General features: G+C 30.8%; 1 protein-coding gene across 1 annotated transcript in view; it reads right to left on the reverse strand.

Annotated features, from left to right (window-relative positions):
* Nucleotides 1-2287: 2287 nt before the first annotated feature.
* The window catches only part of ITGAV (integrin subunit alpha V), a 128079-nt gene continuing 117861 nt past the window's right edge, over nt 2288-12505 (reverse strand). Inside the window, exons 26-30 of the mRNA XM_031960349.1 lie at nt 11536-11649; nt 8927-9040; nt 8721-8828; nt 7771-7893; nt 2288-7288 (exon numbers count right to left, since the gene is read on the reverse strand). Of these exons, the coding sequence (XP_031816209.1) occupies nt 7193-7288; nt 7771-7893; nt 8721-8828; nt 8927-9040; nt 11536-11649 (555 nt within the window). The 3' untranslated portion in view covers nt 2288-7192. The remainder of the gene's footprint in view (nt 7289-7770; nt 7894-8720; nt 8829-8926; nt 9041-11535; nt 11650-12505) is intronic.

Consider the following 12505-nt stretch of genomic DNA (forward strand, 5'->3'; position numbering starts at 1 on the left):
GATCTCAGGCTATTTCCCCCCACCCTAGGAAATACTAAGAAAATTCTTGTACAGAGTTGATACATAGTTGTTTATCCTTTTTCTTTATTAAAAAAAAAAAAAAATTAGGATATTCACTTAAAGACTACCTAGATGTGATGATCACGTTAGCACCCTGGATACTTTAGAATCAGCCGGAGTCAGGATAAGCAAAAGTCCTTGATCTTTATTCTTTGTTGAAGGGAGAGGACTGAGAGTGGACACAGAAATCTCCTCTTTTCTTCTACTGCAGGGGGTTGCCTCGCTTGTTCTCCTCCACCCTTTAAATCTTCCCCCCAATCTCTCTATCCACCAACAAATTGAGCCACCACAGAATGGTGGGGTGGGCCATTTTCCAAGCAAATGCTAATAGAGTATTATCCAATTGGTAATTAACCTTAAGTGCTTGCTTGTTCAAACCTCAGTGCATGAACTCAAGAGTTTCAGCCCTTTACATCTAGAGTATTTAGTAAAACATTATACTAATGAATTTGTCATGAGAAAATACATAAGTATCCTTTTGATTTAATATTTAAAACCATATAATATATAGGAAATGAACATAGTGAATCAATCAAAAGATATTTAATAAGTACTTCCTATATACCAGACACTATGCTAAACACTGGGAAACAAGGCAAGGATAGTTCCTATCCTTGAGGAATTAGATGTGAAAAATTAGTTACAAAAGGGAGAAAATGAGTTATTAAAATCAAATTTTCTATTGCCTGTATTTTAACTAAGCGATTGATTTTTATAATCTTTTTGTTGTTGGAATAGTGGATAGAATGATAGACTTTGGAATTAGATAGACTAACTTCCAATCTGGTCACATGATCATGGTTTCAATCTTTGTTCCTTCTGAGTATAATCTTTATTTGCCTCAATTTCTTCATCTGTAAAATGGAGATAGTCTATAGAACCTACATCTCAGAATTGTTGTGAGGATCAAATGAAAGAATAGTTGTCTGGTACACAGTAAGCACTGTGTTGTTTCATCATCACCACCACCATCATCATTATCACCATTACCTGAGTTTGAATCACATCTCATGTGTGCGACCCCCAGTCAAGTCACTTATCTTTTAATTTCCTCAATTATAAAATGGGAATAGCAATATTATTTATCTCACAGAGTTATTGTGAGAATCAAATGAGTTAACATATGCAAAATGCTGTAAACCTTAAAGAATTCTATAAATGTTAACCATAACAATTTAAGGTTTACAAAGTGCTTTGCACATACCATCTCAAATTCTATTTTTGGATTTTTTTACAGTTGAAGATCTTAGACTTTTTTTTCCTGAGCCTTTAGACAAGAGAAAAAATACCTTGGGAGTCCGTTTGAAATTAAAGGGTTTTATTTTTTTTAAGTTTCATACACAAGTCACTGAAAGTCTTTATATGTTTGAATTATCACTAATAAAGTTCATAATTTGGGGAAGGGCAAGAAAATTGAACTTTATTACCCGAAAAGCATATTAGACTAATTGTCATTTTCCAAGAATTTCTACTGCTTTCTACTTTTGTGTTTTGGGGAAGATAAATAATTAACCTTTAGTCTAAGGCTTACACTTCTAACTGAGATATCAAGGAAAAAATTGATTTAAAGAGATAGGAATGAAATTGTAAATGTGGCTGTTTTAATATTTTCTTATTATTCCACTGTCTCTTGAAATCATTATCAAATTCTTGCATTTTGATTCAACTTTATAAAATTTCAGGAACTGCTGAAGACATCTGAACTGTCAAACAAGGCAAAATGAAAATACTTTTTTTTTTCCCCAACTATCATTGAATAATTAACATTAATGGGCAGATAGATAGTATAATGGATAGAGCACCAGAAGCATGGTGAGGAAGACATATAAATTTATAAGATTTATAAATATGACCTTAGACACTTACTAACCATGTGATCCTAGGTAATTTACTTAACCCTGTTTGCCTCAGTTTCTTGTCTGTAAAAATGAGCTGGAGAAAGAAATATCAAACCATTACAGTATCTCTGACCCCAAGAAAACCCCAAATGGAATCATGAAGAGCTGGACACCACTGAAACAATTACAGCAACAAAAACTGAGGCTTACTATACTTTAAAAAAAAAACTGAATTAATCTGTGCTAATGAAAATGACATTTTGAAATTGTACTATACCATCTAAAGTTCGCAACTTTTATAGAAGTTTGCTAGCAGCACTCTGTCACAGCTTTAGCAGTACAGATACACCAAACTCTTACTCAAAAAAAAAAAAAATCAAAGCATTTGGTTTTGTATGTAGAGGTATTTTATTGCAAAGTTCTCAGGACTCAAGATGGATTTTTACAATAGGATTTACTCAAGTACACCATCATTAAACATCTTAAAACATATTTGGGGAAAAAATCAGGGTTCATTTCAACAAATAAACCTTATCACAGAGGTGGAAGAGGATCTCTGAGATAAAATGAATTTAAGAAACATATCACAATAGCCACAATGTAAGTTAATATCAGTAATCATTTTTCTAAACATAGCACTATAACTCATAGACCTCTTATCATTATATTTTGCTTTTATTAGAATAAATTGATATGGTTGTTTTTGTTAATTCCATGCCTTTTAAATTATAAATATTTGATCAATGAATATATTTCAAAAATTCCAAAGGATAACTTGATTTTTCTTTAGTCTTCTATTATTGAACAGCTGGGGGAGGAAAGGAAGTTTACTAACATTTTTTGTAGTAACATTTTAGATGTTTTATATATATATATATATATATATATATATATAGCATCTAAAATGTTACTACATATATATATATATATATATATTTCTTTAAAATTTAGAGATAACTGTCTAGTTTTCCAAATAACAACCAATCTTACTTTAAAAGGTCAGTGTGATATTGCCTTTTTAAATCCTTATATATTTTACTTAAATTCTAAGGATTGTTGTTATTTCCATGAATAATGATTTCATAAGAATATATTTTAAGATTATATTGCTTTTGTTTCATTTCTTCTCTTTATGGCCACAAAGTTACCATTTAGTGAATTACTGATGGCTCATTGTGTCAAAAGAACATTTTTTAAAGGAAAAGATACAGTGAAAATATAAAGAACAAGAGCAGAAGTGGCATCATATGCCCTGCCCAATCTTATTGTATAGTTACTATAGTTATACTTTGCAAACACTTTGCAGAGCACTGTATCAATTTTTATCTAACTCAAATCACTGAGTTAGAAAATGAAAAATTTTATTTTCATGCCATACCCAATATGGGTGGTCAGAGTAACTAAACAAAGAAAATTGCTTTCTACAGTTTTTATGTATCATTCAATTTGATACATGTATTTTCTAAGTTGTCATAAAATGCTTTAAAACCACATAGAACTAATTATGCTCTTCTTTAACAGGTAAAACTTCCACTGAAACTGAAGGAATGTTATTTCTCCCTTTTAAGTAAATAAAAGATCTTTACTTTGTCACAGATTATAGACTTCTAGGCTTAAGGCTCCTATTTGTCAGGATATAAGTTATTAAGTAGTACAGTATTTTCTTTTTAATGCATTAGGTTGGTTAGAAATGATACCTAAATGCAGTCTAAAATCAACTTTCTGAATGGAACAAAAGCAAAGTTCTTTTGCCTTATAAAAACAGCAGAATCAGACTGTCAAAAGCACAATCTTTTATTAGATTAGGACTATTAAATTAATAATAACTTTGGAATTACCCAAGCCTTGTTAAATTGTTATATTGCACTTGAGAATAAAAAGTAAAAGATTCAGTACCTATCCCCCAAAATTTCAGTACCTAGTAAATACTCTTCATATTGGAAGTCTACAAAGTTTTACTCCAAACCACTTCACCAATGAAAACATGTACTACAAAAACATGAATGCATCATAGGTTTCTTGATTCTAGTATAAAATTTTCAATTCTGTTTCTTTTCCAAGAGAAACTGTCTTTTAATTTTAATTTTAAAAATTACCACAGGTAACATATTACTTTTACACTAGGTGGCAGTGTTGATGATGATTGGTTACCAAAGAGTATGATGCCAAAAAGTAAAAAAGAAAATAAAAAAGACATCTGATAATAACCTCTTAGCATTGAGTTCTGTACCTTTTGAAGAAACACCAACCTATACCAATTGGATTTGTGAAAACCAGCAACATGGTGCTTATCACGATCCTGTCATGATCCTGCCATCAAACTTATTTTTAATTAGTTGGATAATTTTAAAAAAATATTCCAGAATTTTCTCAATTCTGGAAGTCTAACTTTCCAATCACACATTTTCTCTGAAAGTAAATATTACCTTAATCAGCATGATTACATTAATTTCAAAATTGAGGAAAAACTGACTCTTTTTTTAAAATGGCTATTAAGTTTTTTGTTTTTATGTTTTAAATGTCCCTAGAACAACATCACCAAAATTACACCCTTAACAACTTAAAAAAAAAAATAAAAAGATAAAGGAAAAAGGAAAGGAAGGGGTAATACTAGTAGCACTATCAGTAAAAGTTTCTTATAAAAAGCAAATTTTAAGCAAATATTTATACTTTAACTTTTAGGTCATACTAACTGTACCTTTATTGCCAATTAAAATTTTCAAACTCATTTTTATGCTATCTCTAAGAATCAAATTATAAGGTATATATCTAAAATTGTAAATTACTCATTAACAAAGTAGCAATTTTTTTGGCAATACAGATATATATATATATATGTACATACACACACATATATATAGTAGAACTATTATAGGGAAAACTATATACATTCACATCATACTTTGGAATAAAAACCAATATTTTCATTCTTTTTCAACATTTGCTTCAGAAAGAGAAATCTTTAAGTTATACATTTTATAAAAATTAGATTTGGCATTTCTTCATCTTTTTCATGAGTCACATTTATAGTTCTGGATATATTTCATTTTTTTTTACTACTATCTCCAGTGTTAATGGATCATCCAGTCTTTGCTTTTATAATACTACAATGTGCTTTAATTATAGGTACAGGCCAAGAAGAGAACAGATTGCAACATGTCTAATTTTAAAATTTCTGTGACTTTAAATGATGAGTGTATATTGCCACATAAACGATTCAGTAGCAGTAAATATTATCAATTATGAAAATGGCTAAAGTGACTGTTTGAGGGGTATCAGTAAAATTCAAGGTAGCTACATAGTGAAAAGGCCTTAGGATATTTATCACAAATAATTTCTCTACAAAATATCAAGTTCATTCACAATATAAAATATTTACTCTACACGTAAGATCCCTTTTTAAATTGTTGGCAAAAAGCACTGCTCCAAAAATACATTTGATTTTAAATTCTTTTGCCAAATAATATGCTTATTAAAATTACATAAAGAACTTCACTAAGCAAATAATTTGTATAAGCTCACATATATATATTTCTATTTTGTGAATATAGCCCAACATTATTTCACGTACAAAGAATTATTCAATGAAAAAAGGAAATACTTTTGAGGCTTCCTATAATACTTAAAAGGGGGAAATGATACTTGATTTAAGAAAGAAAAATATTTAACACTGCATAATGAAGACCAAACTTTACAAAGGGTGTTCAGTTTTCTTAATCCTAATTTTGTCATCCTAATGTCCTTACATAGGGTTAGCAAAGTCAGAATCAGCTGATGATAAATATCATGTTCAAACCCTAAAGCATGGTGAACACATCAAAATCTCACTCTTGAAGATTCACCACCTTAGGGATTGGAAAAAAACAAGTTTCCTGCATATATAGCTATCATTAAAATGCCTGGAAAATTAGCCTTACTTTTGTTTTTGTATGAGGATTTTTAAAAATTGCTTTTATAAACTATTACAGATTATGAAAAACTAAAGGTTGTTTTATAACTAATCTTAACTCTAGGAAAACATTTTATATTAGTAATGTCTTACTCCAAAAATAAACCCACTGGTGAGCTGGGGTGGGGTGTGGGGTTGATTCTGTTTTACAAATAAACATTTCTGCTAAGGAGGGAAGAGCAAATTCAAAACAAAGTAAACTTATTTCCATTTATCTGGAGGTTTTTTTTTTTTTTTTGGTAAGTTAGTTTCAAAATATAAATGAAAATGTAATTTAAGAAAAACAATCTCAAATTACAAAATTGACTGAACACAGTAAATAATAATAACAATAAGCAGCTACATCAACAATGAATATCTTTTCATTCATATTATTTTCACTTGTAATAGCCTATGATTACTTCCTAAAAGTTGATTAAAATGAAGTACCCAAATTATTTGATCAGGAGCACATCTAAATTATTTAATTATAAAAATGGGAATAAAAGCAATTTTGGAATGATTTGTTACTTTATAGCTTTCAGGAAGGTGATTTTAATGTAGTTATTAAAATTCAATTACTATTTTTAAAAGTTTGCAGTTAAACATGTAATGTTTTGCATGACTACAGATTGACTAACTAAAGTGCTTGTCCTTCAGACAAAAACTTTTTTAAAAATTAAAACATAATTAAAAACAGAAGGCTCAAACATTTTTAGTGATTCTGAACATTATGTTTATAGCTAGGCCATTTATAGTCTTTAGAAACATGATGACTTTAGAAACATGATGATGATGTGATGAGTCACATAGATAGTAAAGTAGTAAAATGAATTCAAATAATCTTGTAAGCCAAAGTTCACTAAGTTGTATGCATCCATTAGTAGCTTGAAAATCACCTGTAGTGTAATACTAATTAACAATATGAATCTGTACAAAAGAATTGGATGCAAAGGCCCAAATAAATTCTTGTCTTAAAGAAAAAAAAAAATAAAACCATTGTAAGAAACAGTAACTACAAAAGCTGCTGGTTTTAAGATTTTCATTAAAACCATGTGCAATTCAAGAAATATCAGTCTGATGTGCATCAAACAAGGCACAGTCTCTTGAAATATGATTATCAAAATCACTAAATGATATTTATGATTTCCCCACATGTCAGCATGTGCATTATTAGTTGGATTAGAAACATGGTTAATACAAGAGATGGTTCACACATATTGTCTCATTTCATTGTTGGGATATTCATCTATGCCAAAGGGTGTGATTAGCAGTGCAGTCATGGAGTGTTTATTCCTCTTGAGAGAAATTGAAATCCATAATGAATTTGGCAATTCTAAAGTTTAGTTGCATAAATTAAAAGCTGTTAAGCATCTGAAGTCCCTTCACCATTTTCATGAGGCTGAAGCTGTTCTCTTTCCTGTTCTTCTTGAGGTGGCCTGACCCGTTTAAAAAAACCCATCTATAATTTAAAGAAAAACCAAAATCACTGCTAAAATCAAGAAAAGCATTAAAAAAATTTTCAAATGGAGATATATTTGTTTTTTTTTTAAAACAATACTCTATTTATTGAATTCTTGTACTCTTTATCTGCTTGTCTTGGCTTCAAGTCCTGAATAAAATCCTACTTTCTAAAAAATGTTTTTAGAAAAAGCATTTCATCATCTCCCTTAAAGTTAGTTTTTTTCCCTTTCTGATTATATCAAATTTCTCCCCTCCATTAGACTATGAATTATTTAAAAACACAGGCCTTTTTTGTTTGTTTGCTTGTTTTTTGTATCCTCAGCACTTACCATTGAATGCCTTGCATATAGGAGAAACTTTAAAATGCTTATTGACTGATTTACTGACATTTAAATTACATGACTTTTGCCTCATTAAAATGTCATCCTTATAGATTTTTCCCTTCCCATCTGCACCCCCTCCATAATATGTATTACTTACCCTGTACATTACAAAGACTAGAACAGCCAATAATAATAATCCAGCTAGAACTGCTAAAATGATCACCCATAAAGGCACTGGCATGGGTGATGGTTGAATACCCCAGGTAATATTAGTGGTAACCTATTAGGAAAAAATACAACAAATATAAGAAAATAATGGCATAATAATTGCTTAAAGCTTTTTAATATATGAAGTGTGTTGGAAGTGATGGAAAGACCTCAGTATATCGACAGAGTATACAGTCTCTTCACTTTTGATAAGGGTTTGAGACTAAATAGGCATTTTCTTGGACTTTAACCACATCAAGTTATTTAATCTCTCTGAATCTACTTTTCCATTTATAAAACTGATATGATAATACTTGAATTATCTATTTCACAGGTTTAAGGTGGAGAAGATCCTTTGTAAAGTATAAATATGAATTATTAACATTAGAAATAGATTCAATGTGATTTTCTCCTTCTGCAACAGAGACTAGTAGGCTCAGAAAGAAATAGACTAGGCTTAATGAGCTAATTGTGGAACCATCTAGCAGTTTCACTACAGAACCACATGTACCCACACAGTTCCCAACTTTTTAAATCTTCTTTAAAAGAAGTCCCAGGCACTTGTAAAAGTTGGTTTTATGTTGTTATGGCTCTCTATCACTTTAATTGGAAACTTAAAATGTCAAAGTATTTGCTACATAATTGTCTGCTACTATTGAAGCAGTTGATCTCTAGTCCACGTAATAATTTTGTTCACAAAAATATAAATTATCATAAGACATTACTCTAAAGTAGGAAAGAATGATCAAATAAAGAGTCAAGCTTTTGTACTTGGAGAATAACCTATCAAAGTCCTCATACATATTATTTGAATTGGTCAATATAATTTCTTATTTAAAACAGTTCTTCTGCCATTTAGATTGTGTACATTGACTTCACATTTCCATACAAATTACTTACTAATGTAGAGTTGTGAATGTCATCAATTGGGAGGTTCTTATAGGGGAATTCGATGACGTTGAATGAAGCTGATGACTTCAGGGAGTATGAATGATTCTGATTTTCTTTCTGTAGGGAAAATATCATTGACATAATATCTTAGTTGTCAGCCAATTTTTGTTTGGAAAAAATATATAGATCAACATGAAAACATTTTCTTTACTCACATTCATGAATGTCTCAGTCCACAACAGAGACTTTACATACAAGATCACACTCTTTCCCCTATCAAGGCGACCAACGTGGCAGACAATCTTCAAACATTCAGCAGTTCCACATCCCTGCCAAGAACAGAGTTGTTGAACTTTCAAGAAAACATCACTTTGAGCATTGATAAAAAAAAAATTATTTAAAATTCTGAAAATTAAGGATTAAAATTTACATATAGGATAAATCCTACTATAATGAACTTGAAAAAATAATTCCTGTATGTACGTATGTGCTTCTGCACATATGAGAGATAATGGAACATCACTTAGACTAAAAACTTTGTTGTCTTTCCACATTAGAATGAAAGCTTCTTGGAGTCAGGTACTATCTTTGTGTTTTTGCTTCTGCTTCTGGGCTTAGCACAGTGTCCAGCATATATTAACTGCTTAATAAATACTTATTGACTTGTTGGTTTGATCTCCTTGACAACTCTTCCTAAAAGTGTTTTTCATTACTTTAAAAAGAGATATCAACCTGGGGGAGACCGGGAGAGAAGAAGGTGTTTTCCAGATTATTATAGGTTTGTACACATGGTCCAATATCACTTATATTTTTATCAATGAATTGCGTTAAAACCTGTTATCTTTATTCAAATATATAGTTGGGGTAAAACATGGAGGAACAGTGATATTACTAAGTGACAAAAAAAATCAAGATTTCAAAAAGAGTTTGACAGGGCTCAAAATGATAAACTGAAAAATAATATGATGAAATTTATTTTCTTAATAATGTCACACACACATATAGTTTTTAAAAAATTTACATGAGAATAGAGAAGATGTGACAACATAAGTTCATGTAATGTTGTGGTTATATACAACAAGCTAAATATGCTTCAATATTATAATATACATATTAATAGAATTATAAAGTTCGGATTGAGTGAAGTATGGGAATATTTTCTATATTCTATATGGGAACATTTATGGAATACTATGTCCAATTCTGGATGCTATACTTTAAGAGGTACATTGCCAAACAAGTGGAGTGATAATGAACGATTAAAGAAATTTAAGGTGTTTAGAATGGAAAAGAGGAGGTTTACAGGAGACATGACATTTGAGATGTCATGCACAACAGGGGTCAGACTTTTTCTTCTTTTATCCAAAAGGAAGATTTCCTTCAAAGCACAAAAAAATCCTTTTGAATAACAAGAATTGCCTATAAATTGAATGGATTGATTGAAAAGAAATTAAGTTTACCCATCACTGGAAATGTCCAAACAGGTTGGTTACCTAGTTATTCATTGCAGAATCCTTACTAAATATATGAAGCTGGGTTTAATTTCTCACCCATAGATACACCTTTCAGATACAGCATGATATAGTAGAAAGAACACTGAATTTGGAGTCACAAAATCTGATATGAACTTGAGTATGTTATTTATTAAAATGAAGGGATACACTAGATGACATCTTGGGTCCCTTCCAGATCTAATTTGTTATGATAGTGTGATCTGATGAATTTTTTTCCAACTTTATAGATAAAACACATCATTGATGTTATAATCTTGTAGGCTAACTTAAAACAAGTCAAATTGGGATCACAGGATGATCATCAATTAGAGCTGACAGGATCTAATAAGCTATAGAGCCAAAAATCACTGCTACATATAAGGGTGAGCTATTGAACAATAGTAGAGAAACTAGTATAGAATCCATCCATTATAGATAATTAAGTGGAAAGGGGGAAAATGCCATAATGTGTCTAGATTTTGTCAACAAAAATATAGTTAATATTTGAATACCAAGGAGACTTAGAACAGAAAAAAAATGTGAGAATTGTCATAGTAACATTAATATAGGCACTCAAGAGTTATAGTGAGTATGGGTCAGGGATATGTGCAGTTTTATATTTATATTAAGGCTTTACTTGACGAGGTGAAGATGGTGAATAGAATGTAAGACCTGAGCAAAATTTGTGTAATGGGCCAAATTCGTTCTTTACCTACTTTTTGTGATCTCTCCTATTTTATTTGCCCCCACCACCTAATACCCTCCTGCTACCCTCTGTTTTTTTTTTAATTTAATAGCCTTTTATTTACAGGTTATATGCATGGGTAACTTTACAGCATTAACAATTGCCAAACCTCTTGTTCCAATTTTTCACCTCTTACCCCCCACCCCCTCCCCTAGATGGCAGGATGACCAGTAGATGTCTAACTGTTTTTCAATAAGTCTTCCACTGAAATATGCTACTTCAAAGAAAAGCTATAGCCAGGAGGGTGGCCAAAAAGGGCTTCAAGAAAAGGAATATGGAATATGTGTTATAATAGTCTAGAAATGTTCTTTTATCAGAAAAGTTAATTTATTTGATTGGCTATCAGGAAAATACAAGGACCTGATAGTGTTTATGAGCATATTGAGAGTAGGAACTATCTTTGCCTAGTTTTATATGCCCAGCACTTATCACAATATCTTGCATGTACCAGATGCTTAATAAATATTTGCTGACTGAATAGTATATTTATACATTTGTTCATAACTGCTATTATATAAATGTCTGTTTTCTTTGGAATTATTTTTTGAGAGTAAAAGTGAATCAGCAAAGTTCCAAAAGTACTTACCAAAGTGTGTACATCTGCTTCATTGTGCGGTATATCCCGTCTACTGATGTGATGATTGCGGTCACCTTGTCCTAAATTTGTTTCATTTTTGTCATCTATCTGAGGAGTTGAAATCTAGGATTGCATTATTAATAATGATGAGAAATTGTAGTAATTGATGATATTTTATATTATATTTAAATTTTGACACAGTAACTAAGGTTAATAAGATCCCTGCCAGGTTTAAATAAAATCCATGATCCCATAATTCTATACAAAGGATCCCAGAAAGGATTAACAATTGGTGAACAAAAAATGGTATCACATCATATTGTGATAAAAGAATTCACTACTAGATACATGACAAAAAAAATTCAGGAAAGAAAATAAAGAATATGGATGTACTATGCCTATAAAGATATACTATAAGGGCTTTGCTGCAAGTAGTGGTATCTATCTGATATCGCTGCTACCAAAAAACTGAGAATGGTATATAGTTATGGAAGCCATCTGCTAGTAGCTGCTGGGAATCTAATTCTAACCAGCAGAGTAGATTGTGTCACGTGAGAGGACAATGATACAAGAAGACGGAGAGGCAATGCAGTGAAAATCTCTGAAACTCTCTTTATTCCATTCTCAACAGAGAATATATAAAAGTTTTTTTTTTTTTTAAAGTACAGCAAGGTTATTAAAATAAAAGCATACATTCTTTCACAAACAACATCTGCATCAGTAAATTTGTTTTATGACCTCCGGACTTTATCACTGAATGCCAGTGTGGATCAAAGCGGTTTCTAGAGTTAGCCAGTTCTACTCAGAAAGTGAGATAAAGATTACCAAAACATATCTTTTGGTTTCTTTAATGTGATGTGATTCACAGCTGTGGAGAGCTTTGGTGAACTGAACCGCCCCTTAAAGATACAGTTCCCTTGAACATTTTTAATAGACTTTCTCAGTTCCACATTTAAGTGTGGTCCAACAGTATATCATT

Source organism: Sarcophilus harrisii, chromosome 3, assembly GCF_902635505.1.
Source record: "Sarcophilus harrisii chromosome 3, mSarHar1.11, whole genome shotgun sequence".
NCBI lineage: Eukaryota > Metazoa > Chordata > Mammalia > Dasyuromorphia > Dasyuridae > Sarcophilus > Sarcophilus harrisii.